Below are 26,700 nucleotides of genomic sequence, written 5' to 3' on the forward strand. Positions count from 1 at the left end.
GACAGTGTAGTGGTGAGGAACATTGGACCCCACAGCCGGAAGGTTCTTGGTTTGAAACCCCAATGGCCGCACTCCACCTGCAGTCATCCTTTAAGAGGAAGAAGTTCCCTGATCCCGAGGCATCTGCAGAGCGAGTACACAGTGAGAGGGATTGGGGTGTTATGGAAGGCAAACACATGGAAGCAGTTGTTTCGCCTTAACTGCACACTTGATTATCTGTGTGGAGCAGGTGGACTCACAGCAGCAACAGGCCGCTTTAGAGGCGCTCGACTGGCTTTCGGCTGCGTTGCATTTAAAGCATGCTGGCCACACACAGTGCGAGTGCACGCCAGAAATAGACCAGTGTTGGCGGTGAGGAGGAGGGGGGGGGGGGGGGGGGGGGGGAGGAGGAGGAGGAGGGGGAGTGTGAAGCCTTTGACACGCTACCATCCTTGCACGTGAGGGGTGTTTGGTTGTTGCGGTGATGAAAGGGTGATATTTCAGAACGTTATACAACATAGAGGTTGTATTTGACTACCCCCCCCCCCCCCCCGTCGCCTCAGACAGAGCAGGAGAGTGAGGCAGAGGCAGACAGAAAGGGAAGCCCTCTCGCCAACCGCCCTATTGTACTGGTTAATTAGGCAAATGACTGAGGAGATTTACGATCCATTTAGCCGGTGATGCCCGCTGTCTCAGACAATTCACAAGATTGTTGTTCCATCGACTGGGCCTTTTTAGTGATTGTGTGCGTGTGTCAGTGTGCATGTGCGTGCGTGAATGTGTGTGTGTGTGTGTGTGTGTGTGTGTGTGTGTGTGTGTGTGTGTGTGACTGAGTGTGTGTGTGTGCATGTCTCTCAGTGTGTGTGCCTGGGGCTGTGTGTGCTAGTGAGTGTACGTGCATGTGTGTCTGCCCTTATGTGTGCGTGAGTGCGTGACTGAGTGTGCATGTGTCTCAGTGTGTGTTTCCGGGGGTGTGTGTGCTAGCGAGGCTGCGTGCATGCAAGCGTACGTGCATATGTGCCTTTATGTGTGTGTGTGTGTGTGTGTGTGTGTGGCAGCGTACGTGCATATGTGTCTGCCTTTATGTGTGAGTGTGCATGTGTCTCAGTGTGTGTTTCCGCGGGGGTGTGTGCTTGTGATGCTGCGTGCATGCAAGCGTATATGTGCATATGTGTCTGCCTTTATGTGTGTGTGTGTGTGTGTGTGTGTGTGTGTCTCTGAGTGTGTGTGTATATGTCTGCCTTTATGTGTGTGTGTGTGTGTGTGTGTGTGTGTGTGTGTGTATGAGACTGTGCGTGTATGTGTCTGCCTTTATGTGTGTGTGTGTGTGTGTGTGTGTGTGTGTGTGTATGTGTCTGCCTTTATGTGTGTGTGTGTGTGTGTGTGTGTGTGTGTCTGAGTGTGCGTGTATGTGTCTGCTTTTATGTGTGTGTGTGTGTGTGTGTGTGTGTGTGTGTCGGCCCCTGCTTGTGAGGGTCCCCCCTGAGCCAGTGAAGCAGGGAAAGCCTTTTGTGTGTCCGGGGCGGAGGTGAGGCGCGTCTGGGCTGAGGATTACCCCAGACGCTCCCTCTGCTGACCCACTCATGCACAGACCGCCCCCCTTTATAGACACGTATACGTATACTTTATATACCCTTCACATAGCGCTTATAAGAGTTCATATGTAGTTGTTATCTAACAATATACTAGTTATATAGTTAGTAGGTCTATAGTTGAGAGATTTTATTATATATATATAGTTTACATCGTTTATTATAGTTAGTATATAGTTAATGTAGTTTATGTGTAGTATGTATATCCTTTCTATATAGTTTATATAAAGTTTATAATAGTGAATATATAGTTTATGTTGTTTATATATTGTAAATATGTTTTTTATATAGTTTGTATATAGTTCATATATACTTTTTATATGGTTTATGTATAGTTTAATGTCACTGGTGGGCGAAGAATAAGGGTGTGGTGTGCATGTGTGTGGTAGGTTTCAGGTTGTGTGTGTTCTTATGTTTTGTTATGTGTAAGTACCACAGCCCGCCCTACTAAAGACTCATTACTTAATTCTGCATGTCGGTTTGAGCGAGCAAAGGGGCTGGTGGAGAGGCTGTTGTCAGGAGGACGGCTCACCACCTCCACACCAGGACAGAGTGTGTTCCTCTCACCTTACTAAGCAGTGCTTTGTGGGGCCAGGAAGGGCTTCCTCCCTGCTTCTCTTGCTCTTAAATGAGGTCAGTGTGATGAATGTGCCTTCAACTGTAGACACAGGGACGTGGTTTGGTGAGCGAGTCAGTAGACAGACCAGTAGGAAGACCTGTGAGTCACATCAGACAGACTGTTCTCCTCCTCCTGCACCTCCCCCTCCTCCCCCTCCTCCCCCTCCTCCTCCTCCTGCTCCTCCCGCTCCTCCCCTCCCCCCCTCCTCCTGCTCCTTCTGCTCCTCCTCTACTCCCTGCAGCCTCTTAGCAAGTCACAGTGGCAGGCGGTGGTGGAGCTCATGTTCAGAGCTCTGAACTCATTGAACTCAGATTCCCAGAGCAGAAACATGCTCACTGCACTCTGTCACCTCCCCCCCACGCACACACACATACACACACACAGGCCCTGAACTCCATAACCCCCATCCCATACTCTCCTTCTCTTTTCTCCGCCTAAACACAAGAAGAGGATCCTAATTATGCACAGCACCCCCCCCCCTCCCCCCCTCCGTCTGAACTCTGTCTATATGTTCCTGCTCCACATATGTTGGTGTGCACTCTGATAGTGACCTTTGCATTGTGAACCCCCAAATGAAACATTGTTTGTTGTTGTATTACACAAGCTCATGACAGACGGCAATTAGTGTTGCACTCGCTAAATGTTGTAGGATTCAAATTCCATTTAAATGTGAATGTAAGAATGTGAACTTAAATTAACTACCCTTCCCCCCCCGCCCCCACTCAGCGACACACACACTCATTTATATGTGAGTGTAGGAATGAATACCCAATTGTCTGCCGATTCCTTCTCTCCCATGCTCAGACTCACAAAGTATCATCCAATCCATTATCTATCTTACTCTTTTTTTATTTTCTATACAACTGCTTATGAGAGTATCCCACAGCCTGACTCACTATAAATCACAATGACATCATTAATGAGCAGTGAGACGCGGACTGGCCGGCGGCCGCGAACAAACCTCCAGCAGACACTCTCAGACGGTCCCGCGGACAGTCCCTCTATTGTTGGTCAATGTGTGTGTGGCTTCATCTCCATGCGTTTGTATACCCTTGAAGAATTCTGTGGTTTGAGGACATCTGGCTCGGCTCACTCGTGGGACTCGCCGCTCTGCTCACATGGGCATCCAGGGGGGAAATTCCCCCCGAAGTCTTTTTTTTTATGCCTTGCCTCGCAGCTCTGGGTGTTTTTGTTGATATTTTTGTATTGGTTCGGTATTTGGACCGAACCATATCCATAAGAACAGTGGGGGGGGGGGGGGGGCGTATCGTCTGGATATTAGGAATGCGCAGTGTTAAGTAAGGATATAGACTGATGAATAATAAAAGTCCTTGTTATTGCTGGAGAATTGGGTTATCTTTAATAAGCATTTTGCCTGATAAATGCTGATACTTACTGAGGCAGGTTGATTTACACACACACAGACATGCATGTTCATGTTTGGACAAGTTTTCATGAAGGTTCTGCAACCAAAAACCCTCTCATACACGATGGGGGTGAATGGGTTTATCATTAACTGGGCTGAAGGTTCAGCCTCTCTGGACCTCAGACAGGGGGATTCATTCTATGTATTCTATGCATCGTGTTGATGTTAAGGAGGTGAAAGGATTTCTGTGTTCATTATGGGAAAATCTGATAAGATGTTGCTGTGAGACGACAATGACCGCTTTAATAAACCGCTCATAATTCTCAGATGAATGCCTGACAGTAATACAGAATACAGATTACATAGCAGTCTATTGACTTAGAGGATCTTCTCTCTAGAGAACACCTCAAATTTGGGTCTGGTTTTGTAGCTAGTATTAGCATCCTTAGCCGTATAAGGATTAGCTCCGCACTTCGATATAGGAGACGCTCTCGTCACAGTGACTGAGAGTCAGCAGACACTGGAAACGAGGGGGCAGGTGGGTGTCGATCCTGGGGATGGGACCCAGAACCCTTCACCTTGGAGTCAAGCAGCTAACCTATTGGCTATACCATAGTGTCCCCTTATCTCATTGTGCCGAAAGAATCAGGGAAGGTTATTGTAGGAATAACACAGTAGATGACCAGCGGCGGGACACACAGACCCTTCAAGCGGCCTTTTCTTTTTCTTTTTGTCTCCTGTCTCCAGAACTCCATCCGACACAACCTGTCGCTGCACAGCCGCTTCATGCGCATGCAGAACGAGGGCACGGGCAAGAGCTCCTGGTGGATGCTCAACCCCGAGGGCGGCAAGAGCGGCAAGTCGCCGCGCCGGAGAGCGGCATCCATGGACAACAACAGCAAGTTCACCAAGTGCAGAGGCCGGGCTGCCAAGAAAAAGGTGCGGTGACGTGGGGTCGTGCTTCCTAACCTAACGCCGACGCTAACCACCGACGGCATCCGAACGATACGGACCAGAGTGGATTCGTTGACGTTCAGGGACATACGTTCAGACAGAGAAAGTGCCTTTACAACAAAGTGCGTTCTGAGTTGTTCTCGGTAGTGCTGAACATGTTTGTGCGTCTGTCCACAGGTGTTGCTGCAGGAGCACTCGGACGGCGGTGTGACCAGCCCAGCGCCGCCCTACTCCCAGTGGATGGAGAGCCCCAACTCCCACAGCAACGACGACTTTGACACCTGGGGCGCCTTCAGGACGCGGACCAGCTCCGACGCCAGCACCCTGAGCGGCCGTCACTCCCCCTTCCTGTCCGAGCAGGACGACGCGGGCGACGTCGACGGCCTCCGCGTCGGCTATCCCGGGGGCCCCGGCGCCAAGCTGGCCGCCAGCCCCGTGCCTGGTGTGTCCGAGCTGCCCGGACCCATGAGCCAACGCAGGTCCGAGGGGGTCATGGAGAACCTTTTGGACAACATGAACCTGTGTCTGTCTCCTAAGATCCCCCAGCTGGCCCCCGACGTCCCCCGCTCCACGGCCGGCCCCCTGCTGCAGAAGGGCCCCTACGGCGCGCCCGCCGCTTCCATGCCCCCCCGGCTGCAGCAAGACTACCTCAAGCGTGTGGCGTACGGCCAGCCCCAGATGACCTCGCTGTCCCCCGTCCTCGCGAACGCCGCTCCGGAGGCCCAGCCGGGCTTCGGGCATTTCGACAATCGCTACAACTGCCACGCCGGCCTGCTGAAGGACCTGCTGACCTCCAACGCCGAGCGCGGCCGGGGGCAGGCCATGCCCACCGTGGAGATGGGGGTGAACGGAGGCTGCTCGCCGCCCGGCTACAGCCGGCCGGCGTACGGAGGGAACCATCCGGGTCTGAGCCGACACGCGCCTCCCGTGCACCGGCAGAGCCCTGCTCGCCCCCAGGACCTGAATAGCTGCAACATGATCCCGCTGACTAGCATTAGTCTAACCAGGGTTCCTCCACGAATGACCCACCCCAGGACATGCATGCAGAGCCCGCTCGGCCACTCGGGACACGCCGGTGCTGTTCCGGCCAACTACGGCGGTTGCAATGGGGGGTACGGCGGACCCGTCCCCGGACATCTCCGGGGGCAGTACCCCGAAAGGCTGCCCAGCGACCTGGACAACATGTCCTTGGAGAGGTTTGAGTGTGACATGGAGTCGGTCCTTTACGAGACCCTTATGGACGGAGGCGCACTGGACTTCAACTTAGTTTGACCCCACCGGGCGGCACCCATTTGTTTGCTCAGAGGGTGAAGAGTAGCTCCTCCCACAGCCGGGTGTTAGGCTAGGGGCCGGCTCTGCACCCAGCAGGGTTAAGAGTGGGACAAAGCTTTGGGTTTGGGTTGAGGATTCATTCAGAGGGAGGTCCATTCAACTCAGCATTATGTATAAATTGTTACATATTCGCAAGTGACTCCACAAAGAAATTGCTGAAACTGAAGTCTACGTCTCCCACTTTTACCTGCCAGAAACTGGAACGTTGTATTTAAACGAGCTCATCTTGTGTGTTTGGGTTTTTCTTATTTCTGTAGTGTCGGATGTCCTCCTGAGCCATATGGTGGTCTTGATATGTTATTGATATGATGTGTTAATTCATGACAAGAGAATGAAAACCAAAACTTGTTTGAAAATCAGGAAAATAAATCAAGAAACAATTGAGACATGTTGATGCTTTGTGTGATATGTATATTTGAAATACTGTATTGATTGGTGTTCATTTTCATTTCTGGAGTGTGATGGTATCTTCGGGAATAGGGGAACAATTGAGTCACTGTGGGTCGACAACAGGGGACTCATCTTCAACAACTCAGCATTAAAAACTGTGCTATTAACATGACAGGAAAATCGTGCAGCTCCTCCTGTCCCAAAACATGTTATATTTTACCATCACTGCGTCACTTGAAATCAGCACGTTTGATAAGTACTTCAAGATGAAATTGTCGAATTACATCAATTTAAAATCAAAACAATGGGTCACACAGGACACACCCTGTGGAGCCCTGGATTATGGATTATGGAGCTGGGCTTAGCTGAGATTGGTGACTTGTGATTTATTAATACAAATTAAATATCAAGATGCTATCACGAGTCCCGAGTGGAGCTGACACAGGATTTGTGCTGACAACTCCACAGCCCTGCTACGTACCAAAGAGTTATCGGAATACAAAAAGTTTGAACTCCCAAGGCATTACATAGAGACATATGAAGGCGTGTGTAGCCTACATAGCGAGAGTACTTCTGTGCGTTTTAAATGAACACACAAATAACTTCAAATGGACAGTTGATTTGATGCTGATGTTTAGACCAAATTGCTGTATATGAAACACTGTTACAAGTCGTTTTTTATTCCACTTTAGTTCTTTACAACGCTCAATGCGTATAATGCAGTAAACACTCTCATACCTCAAATGTATTACCTCTGGAGTGCCAAGGTGATTCTCAACATGTCTTAATTATCCATAATGCATTCAATGTTAATATGTTTTCATGTTATACTGTAGATATATTTTGTTATTTTACGTTTAAACGTTTTATCTTTGTGATTCCAGTGTACATCCTGGAAAACTATGTTCAAACTTTCCCTTTGATTATTGTTTTTGAAATTGAAATCTCATGTATGTGAAAATTATTTCAGAAATGTTGAAACAAATGTGTTATTATAATTTAAAAACAGAATATAGCATAACATTGGCAACATTTTCTAGTACAATTCATAAAACATCCCAGCACTTGCAAGATGTTGATATTATTCACATTTTCCACATTTTCTCTTCCACATATTATTATTTGAGAGAAAGTAAATGTTTCTTGTGAATTTTAAAATAAATGAAGTTCCTGTATTCTAAATCAGATAATAATTAACTTACTGTATGTGTACGTCTCATCCCCAAATATTAGACAAAACACACCAGCTATGAAGCCACTCTCCATTCAAACAACATATCACCAGGTTACACAACTTTTAGGTTGTCTTCGTTAAACCCACCCCCATTTCTCAGACAGTTAGCTTGACGTTTGTTCAGACACACGTCCTCATGAGTAAATCCTCCGGATCTTTCTTTAGACTATGCGTCTGGTGTTGTTAATCTGGTTTTCAAAGTGAGTTATGGCGGTGATCATGGAGCGACTATGCGCAGCAGAAAGACATGTGGCTCAGGTCGGAGATATAGGCAGCATGCATCATGACCCACAACACATGGGCTCCACATGACTCCCCGGCCTGAACCATGGTGTGATCTCTACAGAGGTCAAGTCAGGACATGCAGCCTGAAAGCAAAGGTTCACAGAGGCTTAATGAAGGGCAGATAAAGACAAGATACACAACTGTGCGTCTGATTGTGCAAATATGATGAATTGGTCCATCTGTTGTTAGCCCGGCTTCACGCAGTGAAGTGGCAATATTTTCTATGGATTGATTATTTCACTGACTAATCAAAGTATTATTGCAGACATTATAAATCACCCAGGATGAAAGTAGGCCTATGGTACTGTTGAATATCTGATATCTAATTTAAGTGTAGGCTATATCATATGATTTGCTTTCATCCAATGCCTATCCATTTTCAGCACGTGGTGGCCGAAGAGGAATTTGAGTGGCCACTGGTTAGCGAAGCGCTTTATAAATTCAGTCCATTTACCAGGCTCTAGTTTTCTATCCGATCAATAACTAATATATTTTACACAGACAATCATTTTTTGAAAAAATATGGGATATAGGAGATACAAACTGTTGTTGATGGCGAGATAAAACGACATGTTGGTATTTACAGGAAGTGAGCTGAAGCACACTGAACCATCCAAAAGTAGGCCAAGAGGAAAGTGGAGAGAACTGATCTGAGCATTGATCGAATTGGCCAAGCTGCCATAATTCAACTATACATGGTTTAACTATAACTTCTAATATTTTGATGATCCGAAACAGAAGGCAAATGACAAAGAAAAGGGAAAAATGCACTTCTTAAGGACTCAGGTTTCTTCAATTTCCCGCCGTTACATCACATCCTATGTAGAAGACTGAGGTAGGCCAATGCCTAACATGAATAGGCCTAGGTATTATGCCATGAAGATGCAGAGAATGAGAGAAACATGTAAAGTTCAATTTGAGGCCTTAGAGTCCTAAAGCATAACGGCCTAAAGAGCTTCATTGTTGTCGTTTGGGTTTTCCCCTATTCGATAAACGAGATAACGTGGTTTGAGGGTCACCTGAGTCAGCTCATATGAGAACCCAACCAGATAGAGCTATAAAAGTCCTCTTCCTGTCACGGTGTGGCATGGCATGCAGCAGCAGAGGCAGCGACGTTCAGTCTCACGCATCTTTCACAGAGAGACATTGACCTCTACTGGTTAATTATCCGAACAGCAAGCATCATACCTAATTATTTCGCCCCTCTGCCAAACAGAAACAGCGTCCATATAATATCACTAATGTAAACTTACATAAAAAAATAATATACAACAAATGATTACAGAGATTGTTAAATACTGTATAAAGTTGTTGATGACGATGGCAAACGCAGTGGGATAATGGTTTATCTATTTCAGTATAAACACATCCAACGTACACACAAAGTAGTCCCTTATAAATCACTTTTCCATTTTACAAGACATGGAAAATGTTTATTCTTTAATTTTTAATCAAGCTTATACAATGTAAAGAAAAAACAACAGAAAACACTACATTATTGTCATAATATATTTTTTATTCATAACTACTTGTTTTTGCTGCAGTGTTTTATTTAACTTTGGTGGAAGTATTTAAACACTAGTAACCTACTCAGCTTATGGTGGCATGTTTGCCACACAAACAACAGGGTACTAGGATTCAAAATGAACACGAAGCAGAGCTCGGCTCTGGATTGTGAGAGATAAACAGAGAGTGAGACACATATAAACCCACAACATTGTGTCTGACTACAGTGAGTCCGTACCCATGCATACTAGGACAGAAAGGACTGTCAATTACTGCTAAAATGCTGTATCTTATCTTACTCACTTCAACTTGCTATACCTACAATACAGATGTGTCAAAGAAGATAATAATTCTAATTCTTTGAAACATCATTTCATCTTTTTCTTGCTTGGGCTACAGCAATATGGATACTTGTGTAATTAAGTATACTGAGCAGTCTTGGGGCATTCTTATAATTCAGCAAGCAAAGTAGCATCACCATACAACTTAGTATTAGCACCAGGACATTTGAAATGAAGTTCACTTAGTTAAAGGAATGTTATGGGGTTCTTCCTCCCTTTTCCTCTATAGTACCGAAAATACTTCAATGTAATGTTACTGTCTCCTTAATTGGCAAAAATATATAAGTGGAGCAGCTTTGATGGACTAAAGGGCTGGTTAAACCTCGAGAGAAGAGGGTTCATGCAAGAACATGGATGCCAATACAATCACATATGAACAAGTAGTCACTGATACAGTTTCACTCAATACATGATTTGGTTATTCAAATGTATCTGATTAGATGACAAATTCCATGTTATTTAAAGAAGCAAATGACTATTTGCAATACAATGCCCACAAGTTCCAATAAGTATTCAATTGTAATGACCCAATAGTATATATGTTATTTCCCAGTGCCTACTGAGTATTTAGTGAATTGTGTATAATAGGGGATTAATAATGTGTCTCAATCACAACAAAATAACAACCCAATAATAATACAAAATACTGGTAATTATAATTATAATGGTAATTTCTTTCATTGACTGATTCATTTGCAACAATGTGACCAAAGCTGTCTGAATTTTGTTTCTAACAACTGAAAAAAGTTAATACAATGTTAGCATGTTTGCTAGTATGAAATCAAATAACAGTTCTTACTTCCTGTAGGCAATTTGGTAGTTTATACATGAGGTATGAACATATATCACAAAATAAAATACCATTACATCTAATTACCTTTTTATATACAGATACTGTGGCAATTCTTATTTTTTTTTATATCCAAAAATCACACATAAGTAATGCCTGTCACAGATAGAACAAAGGAAAACGACCAACAACCCAACATTGATGTTATAGAACACCAGAAAAAGTGCAATTTGAAAGTGCAATGTCAACAAAATATTTCTTACCAATATTGGACTATATGTCGACCTTTGACATTAATTTGCCACCGACTATAATTCCCATCAGTTTGAATGATTAATGTCTGAAACAAAGCAGCATTTTTGCCATTGTTTGAGGTTACCATAGCCAAATCTGTTATGCTATCGTGGTTTCCCTGCATATGCCTTTGAATAGTTTTCAAGAAGGGGAATTGAAGCCAAGAAATTAAACCAATATCCTTTTCTTCAACCTGCAGTCGGAATCTGGCCGAAGAGTTAAAGATATGTTTCCCAGCTTAAAAATGTGTAATGTCAGCTTTTTCTATCTAGCCATGATGGAAAGTTGCCACTTTACTTAGATATAAAAAGAGATTGAATTGTCAAACGCTGTTTAAGTAACGGGCCAATTGTTAGGTTGTGGGGAGTGTTTAAAAAGAGTTAGTTTGCCGATCACGGCCCCAATGGGCCCAGGATCATGTGTAAGGACAGCGCCAGCAGCAGCAGCCATGGTCCAACCTTCACGCTGAGGGCGGAGCAGATAGGTAGGAGCCCTGAGAGCGGAGAGAGAGGAGTGAACGTTGGTTTCTTCAAGGTTGTCTTGGCGAAACACGCTAATTAAAGCTAAAGGTGCTGTAGGTAAGATAAGATGGAAACTACTTGGGGACAAAGAGGCCACCCCCCCTTAAGATCTGTGCAAAATGTTGACTCCAAAAATGACACAGTGTCAAATTGAATAAATGCTAAGCTAATGCTCTAAATCGATCACAAGTCCGATTTACAAGGAGGCAGGAACTGGAAACTTGCCAGGCAGATAGAGGACAACCCTCTTAACATGTGTATGGTCTTGATATCTCATTCCATGACATCAGTCAGTCTGTATTTCACTGTTGTTATTAACGTTGGATTCGTACCGCATTGATTCGGAACTGATTAAAAATGCACTCCATTGGAGGTAACGATAAGTATTTGATGCTGTGCTGTAAACTCAAACAACAGCTCTCAGATCGTATACAGCACATTTACCAGGGTCGACACTAACCGATTCTCTACATACAACATTGGGATATTACATATATGACATGGACGCCATAAGCAAGGCCCTTACGTTGATGAATGGCCAAGCTGTTCTCCTTCCAGGCCAGGCCCTGGTACACGCGGCAGGTGAAGGTGTAGGGCTTCTCGTCCGCCATCGGGGCCCAGGTGAGGCGACATAGGGTGGGGGTGACCAGGCTGACATTGGAGCGCCGGCGGTTGTCCACGGACACCAGGTTGACCATGTTGGGGTAGGTGCTGCCCACCAGCCGGCTGTCCTGGCGGTACTCGCAGTAGGGCCCCGGCATCTGCTCGGTGGGGGGGAACTCACAGTCCACCCGGAGGTTCCTCTCCAGGTAGGTGAGGCAGGGGTACATCTGGGGCCCGCGCGGCTCGAACAGGAAGCCCCAGGCGGAGCTCACTGCAGGACACACACATGTTTACCACGCTGCTGGGGTTGCTATGAGGGGTTTCAGGTTAAGGCTTGAGTGGAATTCATTTAAAATATGAACCAAAATTGGAATGATTAGCTAAATAACGCCACTGACCATCTGTGAACCTTACAGACAGCACAAGTATATATGAGGTGTGTGTGTTGCTTGGGTCTCTTCCCAAGTCTCTTCCCAACATAACGACAATCTTTTTAAATACCTTACATTTTGTTGATAGTGTATAGGCGGGCCTACTTAAAGTCTGGGTACATTGTTGATGACAACTATTCCTCTGTCACATTATTATTATTGTTATATTTCATATGATGCTAAGTCCTTCCGGATGCAGTTTGTTTGTAGCTTATACACCTTGTTGTTGGGGTTGTTGTGTACCTCCTGAGAATATTTTAGAAATATCCTACAGCTGCCCCTTGAAGCAGCAGAGTCGACACTAGTCGTCCATTAAAGACATCCCATAGCAGACAGCAATGAATCAGTCCTCCAATGTAACCTCATTGTGAGTAGGTCTATATAATCATTTGCAACCAACCATTTTTCACTGTTAGTATGCATATTATAAAGTCAGACAAATAGCCCATGACTCTTTTTTCAATTCAGTGTTTTTTATTGACTTAAATGCATACTTCTACGATTAAATCCACTGTTTTGTGACGTTTCCCAAGCTTAATTTAGGCTATGTATAGTTGTACACTCACATTGCAGTTATGTAAGAAAGACCTTCAACGATAATGATACATTCTCAAGTTTAATTCTGGATCCGAGATGAACAATCGTTCACTGACTTTCTGCAGGCCTACTTACATCAAGGAGCCATCACGATGTTTATGAAGACTAAAGCCAGATATTACTTGACTACAAACATAGGCATATCAGCCCCTAAGCATGTTCGACGAACACCATTGAAGAATCAGAATCATTTATGGATTACATAATTGTACATTTAATTGTCAATGGAAAAGCTGAGTCCTACCAAAGAGTAGTAGCGCCGTGGCCGACAACTGCAGCTCCATCGCGAATAGGGAAGGTTCTTCTCAATCTGCTCAGTGCGGGTTCCTGGACGTGACGCCTGACAAAGTTCAACACGGGACAACACGGGACACCATTAACCCCCTCCCAACCCCTCTCCAACTATGATGACGACACAAGTACACACCTGGGAACTGTTTGATAGCATCTGGCTGGAATACGACATCCTACCATATATATATATATATATATATATATATATATATATATATATATATATATATATATATATATATATATATATATAATTATTTTTTTAAATTGAAATCTAAATGATGATGATGATGATGATGATGATGATGATGTATGTTGTAGCGCTGCAGCAGAGCGCGGGAGCAGGCAACGCCCAATGCGGCGCCCACACTGCGACAGGCGGCGTGCACGCGGTCTGCGGAGGGGAACGAAAGGCGACTAAGCTGCCCAACTAATGCAATGTCTGTCTCCACTGATATCCCCCCTAACGTGTAATCGACGTATGCTTTAGGCTAGCCGATAACAGGTCTCGGAAATTACCATAAATTGGATTGGTTTATAGAAAATAAACGATTACAAGGTGAAGTACCTTAAACACTGCATCAAAAAAGCCGCCGGCCACGTGAAATACGTAGGTAATAAATTACCTTGAAGTTACCTTCACCGGATCTGCAGGCGCCGTGTAGCTGCACGCTTCCTCTGCAGGCTACTGTTGTGAACTCCGTTTACTCACGTTGGTGCAACATTAAGAAATAACATTACAGCACCGTGCACATTCATCATGGGTGTGTCTGGTAAAACAGAGGTCTATCATCTCTCCCGGGCAGCAGTAGAATACAAGCTTGAGAGGAGAAACAGCCGAATCATCCAAAATGAGGACGTGGATGGAGATTGGTACCTTTACGGTCAGACTACCAGAGAAGAATCGAGAAGGGTAGCCCACCGATTAGTACATATATCACACAAGCAAAGTGACATCAATTGTGATTGATTGAAATTTACATTATGCCTGTTTCAATGGAAACACAATCATCTGTCGAACTGAGAGGATATGACCGTTGTGCGCGCATGTGTGTGTGGGTGTGACTGGACGGGCGTTTCTCTCTGACTGTATATGCACACATATACAGTGTGTGTCGGGGGAGGGGGGGGGGGGGGGGGGGGTGTCCTCTCTCTCTATCTCTCTCTCCTCCTCTCTCTCATATAACTTCTAGAAGTCCACCCTGATCCAACATTGGGATCTTACTGTTCAGCGCTGAGCATATCCACATCCACCTGCATGGAAACGGGTGAGTTTATTAGCAGTACTGTACAATAGAACTGTACAATAGCGCAAGGAATTGTAGTAAATGTTGTCATCGTGTTAGTGTCGTGCAGCTTATTTAGAATAAAATGGTTACTCTGTAAACTATAAGTAGCCTATAAGGTATCAATTTTAAAAAGGGGAACAACTTCAAAAATGTTGTTATTGTATTTTTGCCTTTTTGTCTGCTTAAACAAATGCCTTAAGTTTAATCAAGTACATAATTTAATGCAAAAATATTGTAGTTAGGCTGTAGCTGCTTCATTATGTTATGTTGTAATTGAATTGACTTTGCATACATTACAATGACTCAGTAGATTTGCTAGACGCTGTGTTTACGCTGTTCAAAACCTGACCCCACCACTGTCTCTTACAATCAGGTGACTTGTAATGAATTAAGCTGACTGGCTTGTTTGGATGTTATTAGATTTCTTCAGAATAATACATTTCTATTATGATAAATACAAATGTTTTCTATTTCAGTTGTTTTCCTTCTTTACAGTTGAGAGAATGTTCCTCCTGGCTACAGTTCTCCTTTTCGGTAAGGAAATGCAGCTTGTCCAATTCCCCAGTAAATAGACGGTTACTAACCTAATATAAAAAGCGGAGTGCGTGTGTGTGATGCTAAATGACGTCTTTGTTGCACGCGCCCCCACACGCAGGCCTCGCCTCCGCCCAGAAGGTGACCCGCGTGACCCCCTGCATGACGGACAAGAACCAACTCTGGATTGATTGCAAATACGAGCTGGCTGCTGATTCACAGGAAGCCGCGGCGTGCAAGTACACGCTAGGTGACAGGACCCTGGGTGCCACCGACCCGGACGAGCCCAAGGACGCCACCTACAAGAACCGCGTCACGGTCAACTTCGTCGAGAAGAACAACTGTCAGCTCAGCCTCGACAACCTGCCCGATGGCAAAAACAACTATACCTGCAACATCATACAGAAGGAGATGGTGTCCATGACGACCGTGGTGGACAAGAGTGAGTTGGTGGGGAAAAGGACAACTGAATCGGGAGGGTTCATCCCACTAATGCAGAGCAGTGTTAAGAGATGTCTGTGATCTGTGTTCTTGGCCAGCTGATAACATGGCTTAAGAAAACCCAATGTGGTTTGATTACGACTGGGCTCTGGGTTTGACTCTGTAGCCTACTTAGGTGAGGCCACAGGGTGAGGCTTAGGTGAGGCTCCTTGAGCAAGAAGCCCTACCTCCTGCTCATTAATCACATCTCCTCAAAGTCACTCAGGATGCAAGCATCTGCTAGATAATGTCCCAATGAACGATAAAATAGAAAGCAGACTAAGAGTCATCGATAATGACTTCCACACAACTCCATCTGAACTGAATGAACACTAATCTATCCCAGTTTCCTGCCTCCCGTCTCTGTCGCTAAACAAACACGTTCTTTCCCCCTTTGCAGAGACTGTGCCTCCTTGCTCGGCGGCATGGAGCACCTCGCTGCAGAGGTGTACAGGAGCCCTGCTGGGTCTCTCTGCCCTGCCCGTACTGCTGCAGATCAGCGGGCTGCTGTGAGCCGCCACACCCGCCACGCTGCTTCCACTCAACATCACAGCCGTAATGACCTCTCTGCGTGCATCGCTTCATATGTGATGTGAGGGCAAGGAGGAGTAGGGTCTCCAGGCTGTGGACATGTTGCTGCATTGTGTAGGCCTACAGCACGCTACGCACATAGTCATTGTAAGCTTTGTGTTGGCTAGGACGTGGTGCTTGTGTATTCTAGTCTTTGTTTCCAGTTTTGATAAGAAGAAATATTGATGGTGGTGGTGAGTAGTGGTTAGAGGGGTTCACTCCCAGCAGAAAGGTTCAGGGTTCCATCCGATTTAGGATTTGGATCAAAGCCTCTGCTAAAGGACTTAATATAAAGTAAGGGCCTTTGGGTATTTTTATGAATTGCAGTTATCTTCAAACACAACAATGCTCAGATAAACCTGGCTCCCATATATAGCCAAACTTCCCCTTCTCCCCTCCTAAGAACTTTGTGTGAATATAAACCAAATACAATGTACAATGCATATTGTCAGAATAAATGTAAGCATAACATATGATAAGCAGCCCTCTGTATCAAAATGATATTGAAATAACATGCAATAGCTCATGACCAAGTGTGAACATTCCAAACCTGTTTATATTGCTATGAAACCAATAATAATGTATATTAGGTTGTACATTGCATGTATAATGTTTTATACAGCTTTGTTTAGAATTACTTGGTTTGGGAAGATAATAGCTGTCTATTGAAACGTTTTCATGCAAGTCAAAGTTGAGTAAAACCAGATTCTAGTACAATAAAATGTTTAACGCAGTTACAGTGAAAGCAATATTTCAGCAAACTTGGTCATCAATAATTAAAAAATTACCCTTAGATACAAAGTAATATTTAACTGTGTGGTACAGTGAAAGTACAATGCTATACTCTGTGTAAAGTATGTTAGTCATATGGCAAGGTGATTCAAAGGATACCGAAATAGGCTACTGAATAAATCAAAAATACATATAGGTGTATCCATTAAAATGATGTTTCCAAAAGTAGGCTATTTCATTTCAATATGAGGTATGTCTGCTCAGTGCTGTGTTTTTCTAAATGACCAGCAGGGGGTGCCATGTCAGGAATTTACATTGTCATGACAAGTCATAACCATGGAAATCCTAAATTCCATTTAAAAGTACACTAGAGGATGATGCCTGATTCGTAGGCCTACCACGTGACGTTTAAAGAGTTCACGCTGATTACCATTGGATGTTGCTCATGACAAGTGACATACCTCACTAGTCACCATTATCCAACATAAAATCTAGCATAAGCAATTTTGTAAAAAAAACAAAACAAAAAAAACAATACAATCTGTCACCAAATTGCTTAATAAAGTAGGTTTACCATCTTAGGTATACAAACAGACGAGTTAAACCAGTTCTCCGAAAGGTAGGCTGACGTCATCCAGGTAGTCTACCGCTGGCAGTGTTGCCATATTAATAGACTACCAGGCAACATATTGGATTGACAGACTGGGAGGGAAATCTGTCCCAATCTGGCAACACTGCCGCTGGGTGGGATCATATTACAGGGAAGCTCACACACTCAGTAGCAGGTGAGGGTGTAGATACTCTTAAATGCGATATCTTCATTTTGGGTGCATTTAAAATCCCCTTTATTTTAAATCGAATGCTTCGGTCTATTTAACACACAAGAACGACGTTGAGTTAGTAGTCTTTTAAAACTCTGAAGCTTCGGGACGTGTGAGTGTGTGTAGCTGAACGCAACAGGTTGCTGGAGAAACCGAAGGATCTAATTGACGAGGCCGATATGCTGGTTTCGGTCTTTCTTCTCGCTGTGTTGGCGACATCAGGTGAGCAATACTCATGTGCATGTGAATCACTATGTTTCTGTTCACTCATACCCATCATACACCTGTTGAGTAGGCCTACTATAGACTCATGTCTAATTGGTGAAGTTGTTTGTGGACTAGGACTGGAACGTCAGGTCCAAATGCAAACTTTTATTGAGTTTCTAGTGAATATCCTACCCATTTATCAGTGTTGACTAGGCTAAGGTGTTTGACTTCTGGTTACTGTAGGCCTGCTTTCCAACACATTCAGAGTTTCAGTCATAGCCGTGCAGGTTACAGCTTATCATTGTATACTATTTATATGTATTGAAATGTTGTCCTGGTTGTTTGACCGACTGTTTATATATCTATTTGTATTTCTGTCTTTATTTGTATGTTGTAATCAGGGTGTCATTGAAAAGGAGAGCCTGCTCTCAATGGCATTACCTGAATAAATAAAGGTTAAATAAAAATTTAAAATGCCTTGTCACAAACTCAAGAGTGGTATAGAATATGGTAGATACTATAAAAGAAGGTCAGTTATATCTAGTAGTGTTCTCTAGTATGCTAGGTGCTCCCAACACTAGCATTTTGCTTCATATGTTGGTCATCAGAAGGATACAGTTTGTTGAGATGTTTACTTGATTTAATTCATTCATGATGATAAATGTTTTTATCATAGACTTTAAGTTAATTATTTTGTGGCAATAACGACACAGCAGAGTGATTGTCTGGTTGGAATCTCACATTCTTTCTGTGTTTCTAAAGGCCTACTTTCTGAATAGCTGACTACTTTCTGAATACTTTTTTTTGTTTTTCAAAAGACATTTCGTCCTGTCAATGTGGAACAGAGAATGTGCAGTATAAATATAGCTCTAATGAAGGTTTCGGCCAAGCTTAGGTTATTTTAGTTATTTTAGGCTGTGCTTTTGAGTGGCATATTCACTGTACTCTGCCTGCGTAGTTAATGGCTTACCTTATCTTACCCTTTCAAAACCTTTCTCCCCACCCCCTGAAACTCGCAGCTACCCACACAAACAAGGAACACACTCAGTTATCTGCTTTTTATTTACGCTGACTTGTAAAGGCCTTTTTTCCGACCTCAAACTCCACTGGTTTCCTTTGGTCAGACGGGTGACATGGATCACTGCCTGTCCACTAGTCTGTCTGAATGGTCGGCTGACTTTTTCGGGCTCCTCTTATGTCCTATTGTGTCCTATTGTGTTCTCTGGTGTATTCTTAACTATGCTGAAGTAATAAGGACATCTTTCTGCTACTACGGTACTGCTCACTGTAACACTATCACTCATTATTGGCAAGATCAAAGGTGGTTTCACCAGTGATCCTGTGCACCTTTTTTTTTTTTATTATACTGGTAATTATTATTATTAATATTACAGTTCTTTATTTATCCCGAGGGGTAGTTAAGGCGTTATAGTAATGAGTGACAATGTATTTTCATATCCCATTTGGTGCAAGGTTGGTGCAAATTTGGTGCAAGTGACCACAAGTGGTATAGGAAGTAGCGTCTACCCCAGTATCTGCCCTCCCAGATGCTTGGTCAGGGGTTTTTCAGGGCTGTAATTTCAGTTTCATCTTCACAAGAGCGGGCCTAACTGGAAGTTGTTATGCATTGGCTCATGGGTGAAGAATGAAAGACATGTTGATGGATCAGTTCCCTGAAGGCACATGCTTGCTGTTAGGCTCAGAGTGTCTGATGGCTGCACAGGCTGGTGGGGCAGGTGAATGAAAGGCCTTTTATGATGTTGTGGCTTCAGTACACACTGTGGGGGACAAGGAGACAACCTCTCTTGTGTGGCAAAATAATAGCAAAGCGGCTCTATAGGATATTATGAAAAGGTTCTTATCTTCTCTCTGGTGTAGCCTTACTGGAAATAGGTTTTTTTTCAAAATAGTTTTTTTTCAAATCAGTTTTTTTAAAGAAAATAAGGGAGAACAAGAGTGTGTGTGTTCCTTTTTTTATTCTTAGAATAATATCCTTATTAAATGCATGTCCTTATAATATTTAATATCCGTAATATCATTTTTATCATTACCTCTCCAGGTGCCTTTATTGTCACGACCGATAACCCAAATGTGATGGTTAAAGAGAATCAAGGTGAGAACTAAAACATTTATGAATGTATACAATCTAAATAAATAGTCATAAGTTCATTAATTGTTATGTTTCTTTCAATATTATCATGCATAAGCTTGCTATAAAAATACATAATGGATAAAAAATGTTGCTATTGCATAATAACAATGCTATTGATGCTGTGTTTGGTGTGTTTGTATTGTGGAGTTGAAGGCGTACTTTAACTGGTTTCAGGGGTCGACCTCTCCTGCATACCCTCAAGCAACTTTGGGGCGAATCCCCGGGTGGAGTGGAAGTTCAATGACTTGAAAGGGACGCAAACGTATGTCGTTTTCGACGGGAAACCCACAGGTAAATGGCTTCTTAGTGACATTTCACTTGATGATGTAGTAGCTAGGATGTCCGAGTCCCGGTACAAAGGTACTAGAGGCTTGGACTCCCAACTACTAAATGACCGGTCTTGATTTATTTGAAATTTTAATGTAACCAGATAAAAATCATCAATATTAAAAATCATATTTTTCAGAAGCGCAGAGGCAGGCAGCAGTAGTCGACATTAAGTTCAGACAGACGACAATCAATATTGTAAAGTGTGTTGGCTGTCAATGACACTTGGACTCAGACTGCAGAGTATTGTTGGTATTGTTGGTGTAAGGAGCATTAAGCCTTTTTGCCCCACTTCCTGGGATGGACTTTAGGGACAGATAGCTGGATAAGGTCCTGGGAATGCCAGGAACGCCCTCCTGTTGCTTAATAAAAAATAGTCTTCATCTCAAGTGTATAACTGTGAGCATGTAAAAATACAGATTGATTCATTGAAATGTTTTATATTACCTTGTACAGGGTCGGGTTGCAATGAGGAAGCCCCACGTGTAATTTCACTCATCATTCACTTTCATTTATAGTTGCCAAAAATGCACTGACATTTTGACACTCTGAAAGCAAAGGGTGCCAACTGCCCATCACCACGGCGACGTAATGCCAAAGACGTGCGGGAACTGTCCACCCACTTCCAGAACGGTGCAGCACGGCGACTATAATTTCTGCTTAAATGTCTCTCTCTGTCTCTGTCTCTCTCTGTGTCATACTTGCAGCACGATATGCCGACAGAGTCACAATACTCGGTAAGGGTGTGCGCTTCAACAAGGTGACCCGCGGCGACAACGGAGAGTACGACTGTGAGGTTTCTGCCAACGACAATTTCGGAAACGTCGTCGTCAAGTTGACGGTTCTTGGTGAGTCTTTTGTTCAAGGGTTAGGGCCTGTTGCGATAACTTATTTTGATAAAATAAATAATTGTGATATTATTTACATTGCAGACCATTTTATGCCACTGATATCATGATAATGTAAAAGCATAATAATGCAAGGGCACCCTGACAAAGAGCAATCACATTTGAAATCTTGTGAAGGAATATTAAAACTTGGAATTGGGAAATAGGAATTGGATTGTCAAATCTTATATTTTTGGCAGAAAACTTATTGGTATTATGCACACTTCATGAAAAACGCCTATGAAAGTGCCTATAAGGCCCAAGTAACATGTTGTCCTTACCTCTGGCTGTCTGCTCTCTGCGTGGGGGGAGGAGCTGCCTGAGCCTCCAACACAGAAAGCAGACCAGAGAACAGATGCAGCACGACTGGCTGAAATTTTGTTGACATATGTTCTTAAAGGTCCCATAACATGCCACCAGGTGTGGTCCGATTACCCATTACAAGCCGTTTTGGAAATCTGCCCCTTATGAAATCACAGGGGGGCGTGTCCACCTAGATGTGTGACGGATAGATGAGCAACGTTTGCTACAGTCCACTGGGTAGGCTGGTAGACTGAGCTATCCAGCACACATCTAGGTGGACACGCCCACTTGTGATGTCATAAGGGGCAGATTTCCAAAAGGGCTTGTAACGGCTAATCACACCACACCTGGTGGTATGTCATGGGACCTTTAAGGTACTTTTTATATCAGGCACGTAATGGATAAACTACATGAAAAACTGAAAAGATCAGGCAAACTAAATCGCGTCAGGTATTAACATAACAAACAATATAACATTAACAAAACAGAAAACACCTCGTATCTGTACAATCCCATTCAGCTCCATGATTTTTAATTATTTTATTGACATGGGAATAAATCGTAACAACCTATTACATTCAATGTAAAAGGACCTTTATGTAAACAAACACATGTATAGCACTGAAACACAATGGCAATATAGAGGTCAGCAAAAATGATCAAAGTCATGTTCATTTATCGTACAGTAAGTCGATATGGTGATTATCACGACAGGTCTATTGTCAGCTCACTACTATACCTCTATTCTCTTTAAAAGCACTGAAGTTTCCTGAGCGGGACGAGGACATTATTATTGTGCATAGGAATGCACAATCTTGATATCCCTTTTCCGTTATTCTTCTTCCGACCAAACTTGTGCAATTAATGTGGCCAAAACTACCGAACCAATCAATTCCATTCAACATCTGTCACAAAGGTCTAGGTCCATACATTTGGGCTTTTCATATTTGTAAACTTTATACTTTTAGAGATATTCTACTTTTATAATACTATTTTTTACAATGGAAGTCAATAGGAGGACGGTAGAACCGGCCGCCCATTCTCTGACAGACTCTCTTACAGACTTCGTAACTTGGTAAATTTTTTATCGTTAACCTTTCAAAGGTTTAACAAATGAAGTCACTTGTATCTTCAATAATGAAAATGAATGAAAACAGAATTTCGATTACCTTTTTATAATCGAAATGTATAATTTTTCATAATCACAGTTTAAGTTCCATGTCCACCTCGTTTTACCCTGAAGGAAGAGCACAAGGGCGTGCAGGCAGTGTTGCCAGATTGGGCAGTTTTTCCTGCCCAATTGTACTTTTAATCACGTTAGGCTGGAAAAATGAGCATTGGGCGAGTACATTGAATTTCGCCTGGTTTTGAAAATAACTTTTAAAAGACTACTACCATTACTAGTCCACCGCTTTTCATTCAGCTGTCACTTTATTTGTTTCCAACCATTTCAATTTTTTAAAATGGTGTGCATGTTTACATTGTTTACTCCATTTAGACTTTTGAACTTGAATCCCTTCACTTGATTTAAGCCATTTAATGTTTCTTTATGTCTTAATCTATGTGGCTTTATTGAAACATATTTTCAACCTCACTTTGTACTACAGCACTCACCGCATTTTCTGCAGGAAATGCATTTTCTAGTATTGACTGATTTACATTTTAAGAAGCATATCTCACTACCTACCTCATCTTACCCACAGAAAACAGATAATTGTTCAAAGGTTGTGCAATTAAGAGAAGACAAGAAACTGAAGTTGATGGTTTCTATGTTCAGTGTCTGATTTCAGTCCAACCATAACTCAACTCATCCACACTCAACTATCAATCTTTGCATTGGCTATACAACCCACAGCTGAATTTAACTGAAATATGGTTATGGTTCTTAGCAGATGCCTTTATCCAAAGCGACATGCAAAAATATCATAAATATCACAGGCATTTCTATGTTTGTATGTACCCAGTCCCCGTAGAGGCCCCAGTGTGCAACATCCCGACCTCCGTGACCACTAACGGGAAGGCCATCCTCCGATGCTCCGACAAAGTGGGCTCTCCTGCGCCCACCTACAAGTGGTACAAGGGCGAAACCCTCCTTCCGGAGGACCCCAAGAAGTTCCCAGCCTTCCAAAACTCCACCTACAGGATCAACCCCATCAACGGCAACCTGGTGAGACATGCCCCCGCTGGGCTCCCCGTATAGGGCCAGTCGATGCGAAGATCCATCCTTAAATCCTCCCCCCCCCCCCCCCTCCCCCCCCCCTCATAGGAGTTCTCCCCCGCGACCAAAGCTGACACAGGCGCTTATTTCTGTGAGGCTGTGAACTCAGCGGGCCCGGCGAAGAGATGCAAGGCTGTGAAGATGGAAGTCCGTAAGTGCACCCTGATCCATTTCATTCAAATCAATCCAAATTTTGCTGCCTTAAAAATGCTTGAGAAGGTTTGGAATGCAAGTACAAGTAGGGATGAGTTGAACAATTCTAAGCCCCCATTCTTTAGAGGCAAGTCTTTGGTCAATGGTGCTTTTTAAATGGTGCCGCCGGTGATGCGTACCACAAATATTGCATGCGTTGAGTCAAATCACAGCTTTCAGTTTCCAGAGTTGAAACTGTCCAGGCTCTCTTATTAACAGATTCAACTGCAGGTTGTTCTGTAACAAACATATTACAGTATGCACTGGGAGACTTATAAGAGCTCTCTAAAATGCAGCAATTATGGTTTGGTTTTTGGCTTCAGACCTAATGAATGAACACACCTAGACAAAAGTTGAAATCTGTTCCCTTCTACGTAGTAAAATTTGAATAGATTTTTAAGCCATATGATGCACTAAATCAACATTCTACACATGTTTTACATAATTTTCCTAACAGGAGATGTGAATACTGGCGGTATTGTTGCTGGGGTGATTGTGGCTCTCCTGCTGGTCGGCTTGATAATAGGTGGACTTTGGTACGCCAACAAGAAGGGATATCTACGTAAGTGTGAAACTCTTCATTCACATATTGACCGGTGGTACTTCATGTAATTAGAAGTGCTTGTGTATATTTTAACCATGGAAACAAATGTGTCCCCTTTCTCCTCCAAATAATACCCCAACAGCCAAAAAGACAGTGTTATCTGTTGACGTTGTTATTAGTGTTATCTGGTGTTTGTCGCCCTCAAATGTTCAACTCGGTCACTGCATTATCTACTCGTTATAGTGAACAAGATGCCAGGCAGGGGCTAAAGTTAATAAATAATGTATTTCTTGAAAAAAAAAATGAGTCTTTTATCTTTTTGTTTCTCCCCCCCACCCCAAAATGTCATCTGCGCAGCACGGAGCGAAAGGTGAGCAAATTGGAATTAGGGTCACAACTGCCATTATAATCCATTCATTCGTTCATCCATCCATCCTTGCCTGCATATTAACTTGGCTGCTCCATGTGTAGAATGTGGGTCATGTCATCTTCTCTCCAGTCCACTTGTTCATTAATGTATGTATTTATTTATTTGCCCCAGCAAGCCTAAACCATCTGTCATCTACCAACCCCCATCCTCACGAGGCGGAGAGGAGGAGGAAGATGTAAGTATCCATCCAAGTATTCATCTTTGCTTGCTCTCATTTTCCTGTTTCCATAACCCTAACGATTCCATTCTTCCATTTCATGGAAAAAATGTCAAAACAAAGTGAAACCCAACATTCCTGTGTTGTTGTTATTGGTCTTAAATGTTGGAATGTCTTTGCAGGGAGAATTCCGACAGAAGTCGTCGTTTGTGGTGTAGTCTGGCAGCAGGTCGGTTCTTTGGAACGTCGTCACCAACGAGCAAGGATCCCCGTTTTTATTCTCTCACCTGCACATTATGGGAATGGTTGCTTGTTCTCGTCCTGCTCTAAACATCTGGAAAAATCAGGCAGGCAATTCACAGCCCTTATTTTTAATCTGCAAACGGATCCAATTTCTTAAATAAATGTGTGTGTGTGTGTGTGCGTGTGCGTGTGCGTGTGTGCGTGCGTGTGTGTGTTTTCTATCTTTGCATGATCTTTTGCATTTGGGTTTTTATTTAGTGGTTGGTTTGGTCGTGTAACTTTGAGAAGCATTTGCAGTTCTACAAGTCTCCATGATGCAGTGTTCATTCAGGTCATTTTACATTACGAGAATCCTTCTTGATACAGAATAGGTTTTATTGCAATTTAATGTTTGTGATGGTTTTCTGATCGTTTTGCAATGCTTTTGTTTTATTTCTTTTTTATTACGTATCCATTCAATGTGAACTATTCTATCGATTTGTTTTACTTAAGGCTGATTGATTAAAAACATTTGAAAGTGGTACAAAAAAAAAGTATACTTTGTCATCAGCTCAATTTAAATTTGATTGTAGTTTGAGTCACCCATGAGATAATACAGAAGATGGTGCGCTCAGGAACCAAAGGCAGTAGAACAGTCCTGTTAAACGTGTGTGTGAGTCTGAAGTAAGCCAGAATGTACTAGAGGTATGCTATACTCTAGGATAACGATTATGTAGATTTAAGTGTAAAATATAAATTTCTCACAAACGTGTCCCATTTACCAACACCTACCAAAAACAACATGTCATTTTCCATAGACCGGGTATGAGGTGGTTTTAAGTGTAACCGATGCAATAGATAATCATTGTGAGTTTTCCATGTGTGCCTTAAATACTTAATACTGAATTTGACCTGTTGTGATGCTTTGGTCTCGTAACATGTGAAGGAATAATGCTCTGGGATTAGTGTTAGTTTGCACGTCTGCTTTGGAACAATTCTATACGACTGGGAATGCAATGATACTGGTATTGATCTCAATTTGATACCATAAACATCCAAAACAAATTTGGTTGTGATAAGAATTTAAAATCAGCTGATCTGTTTTATAATAATAAAAGTGTACTTTTCTTGTTCTTGAAGCTATTTCATTCATTGCGTTCTAAATAATGTTTACTCAATTTGTCACCTTTTCACTATTTTAATGTTATCCATAATTGCTTTAATCTACTGTTAGATTTTGATTAAATATCCCACTGAATCTTGGCCTTAACCGATTGGGATGAACAAAAACACGTGTCTCCGCCTACTTATATCAAGCATGAACACAGAACGTAGTTAAAAACTACTTGATAACTTGAATCAAAAACCATCGTCACTCATGGTAGGCTGACAGTTTGGTTGCTATGGTAAGCATTGCAGCCCTCGGATTGGCTCATTGGAACGGCGCATGCGGGGAGCGATCACGCCCACATTGAACATCCAAACAGGAAGTTATGGCTCTTAATTT

General features: G+C 43.0%; 4 protein-coding genes across 4 annotated transcripts in view; 3 read left to right on the forward strand and 1 right to left on the reverse strand.

Moving 5' to 3' along the window:
* LOC311354100 (forkhead box protein O1-A-like) overlaps nt 1-7,287 on the forward strand; it is a 13,562-nt gene extending 6,275 nt beyond the window's left edge. The window contains exons 2-3 of the mRNA XM_084473895.1: nt 4,304-4,495; nt 4,688-7,287. Coding sequence (XP_084330021.1) covers nt 4,304-4,495; nt 4,688-5,782 — 1,287 coding nt within the window. The 3' untranslated portion in view covers nt 5,783-7,287. The remainder of the gene's footprint in view (nt 1-4,303; nt 4,496-4,687) is intronic.
* Nucleotides 7,288-10,934: 3,647 nt separating this feature from the next.
* LOC311354191 (uncharacterized protein) lies at nt 10,935-13,213 on the reverse strand. Its single transcript, XM_084473989.1, has 3 exons — nt 13,079-13,213; nt 11,730-12,077; nt 10,935-11,175 (listed from the first exon to the last, which is right to left on the reverse strand). Exons 1-3 carry the CDS (start codon nt 13,116-13,118, stop codon nt 11,075-11,077), a joined length of 489 nt encoding a protein of 162 aa, XP_084330115.1. The 5' UTR covers nt 13,119-13,213; the 3' UTR covers nt 10,935-11,074.
* Nucleotides 13,214-14,271: 1,058 nt separating this feature from the next.
* thy1 (Thy-1 cell surface antigen) lies at nt 14,272-15,944 on the forward strand (the record flags this gene model as incomplete). The annotated part of the gene is made up of 4 exons (XM_084473692.1): nt 14,272-14,396; nt 14,913-14,951; nt 15,073-15,393; nt 15,832-15,944. The coding sequence occupies exons 1-4, from the start codon at nt 14,387-14,389 to the stop codon at nt 15,942-15,944; spliced, it is 483 nt and encodes a 160-aa protein (XP_084329818.1). The 5' UTR covers nt 14,272-14,386.
* Nucleotides 15,945-17,507: 1,563 nt separating this feature from the next.
* Nucleotides 17,508-26,326, forward strand: f11r.1 (F11 receptor, tandem duplicate 1). The gene is made up of 10 exons (XM_084474809.1): nt 17,508-17,776; nt 19,821-19,874; nt 20,088-20,204; nt 20,948-21,088; nt 23,395-23,597; nt 23,697-23,799; nt 24,298-24,402; nt 24,742-24,754; nt 24,926-24,989; nt 25,154-26,326. Exons 1-10 carry the CDS (start codon nt 17,734-17,736, stop codon nt 25,187-25,189), a joined length of 879 nt encoding a protein of 292 aa, XP_084330935.1. The 5' UTR covers nt 17,508-17,733; the 3' UTR covers nt 25,190-26,326.
* Nucleotides 26,327-26,700: the final 374 nt, after the last annotated feature.

The sequence above is a fragment of the Micromesistius poutassou genome, assembly GCF_964030765.1.
Source record: "Micromesistius poutassou genome assembly, chromosome: 10".
Classification (NCBI taxonomy): Eukaryota; Metazoa; Chordata; class Actinopteri; order Gadiformes; family Gadidae; genus Micromesistius; species Micromesistius poutassou.

Excerpts from the sequence above, each read along its gene's own strand:
- LOC311354191 (XM_084473989.1), bottom strand. The coding sequence starts at position 13,118 with ATGGAGCTGCAGTTGTCGGCCACGGCGCTACTACTCTTTG. Across the intron at positions 12,078-13,078 it reads CACGGCGCTACTACTCTTTG|TGAGCTCCGCCTGGGGCTTC; the intron begins GTAGGACTCAGC and ends TGTGTCCTGCAG. Across the intron at positions 11,176-11,729 it reads CAGCTTGGCCATTCATCAAC|GGCTCCTACCTATCTGCTCC; the intron begins GTAAGGGCCTTG and ends CTCCGCTCTCAG.
- f11r.1 (XM_084474809.1), top strand. The coding sequence starts at position 17,734 with ATGCTGGTTTCGGTCTTTCTTCTCGCTGTGTTGGCGACATCAG. Across the intron at positions 23,800-24,297 it reads GGCTGTGAAGATGGAAGTCC|GAGATGTGAATACTGGCGGT; the intron begins GTAAGTGCACCC and ends TTTTCCTAACAG. Across the intron at positions 24,990-25,153 it reads GCGGAGAGGAGGAGGAAGAT|GGAGAATTCCGACAGAAGTC; the intron begins GTAAGTATCCAT and ends ATGTCTTTGCAG.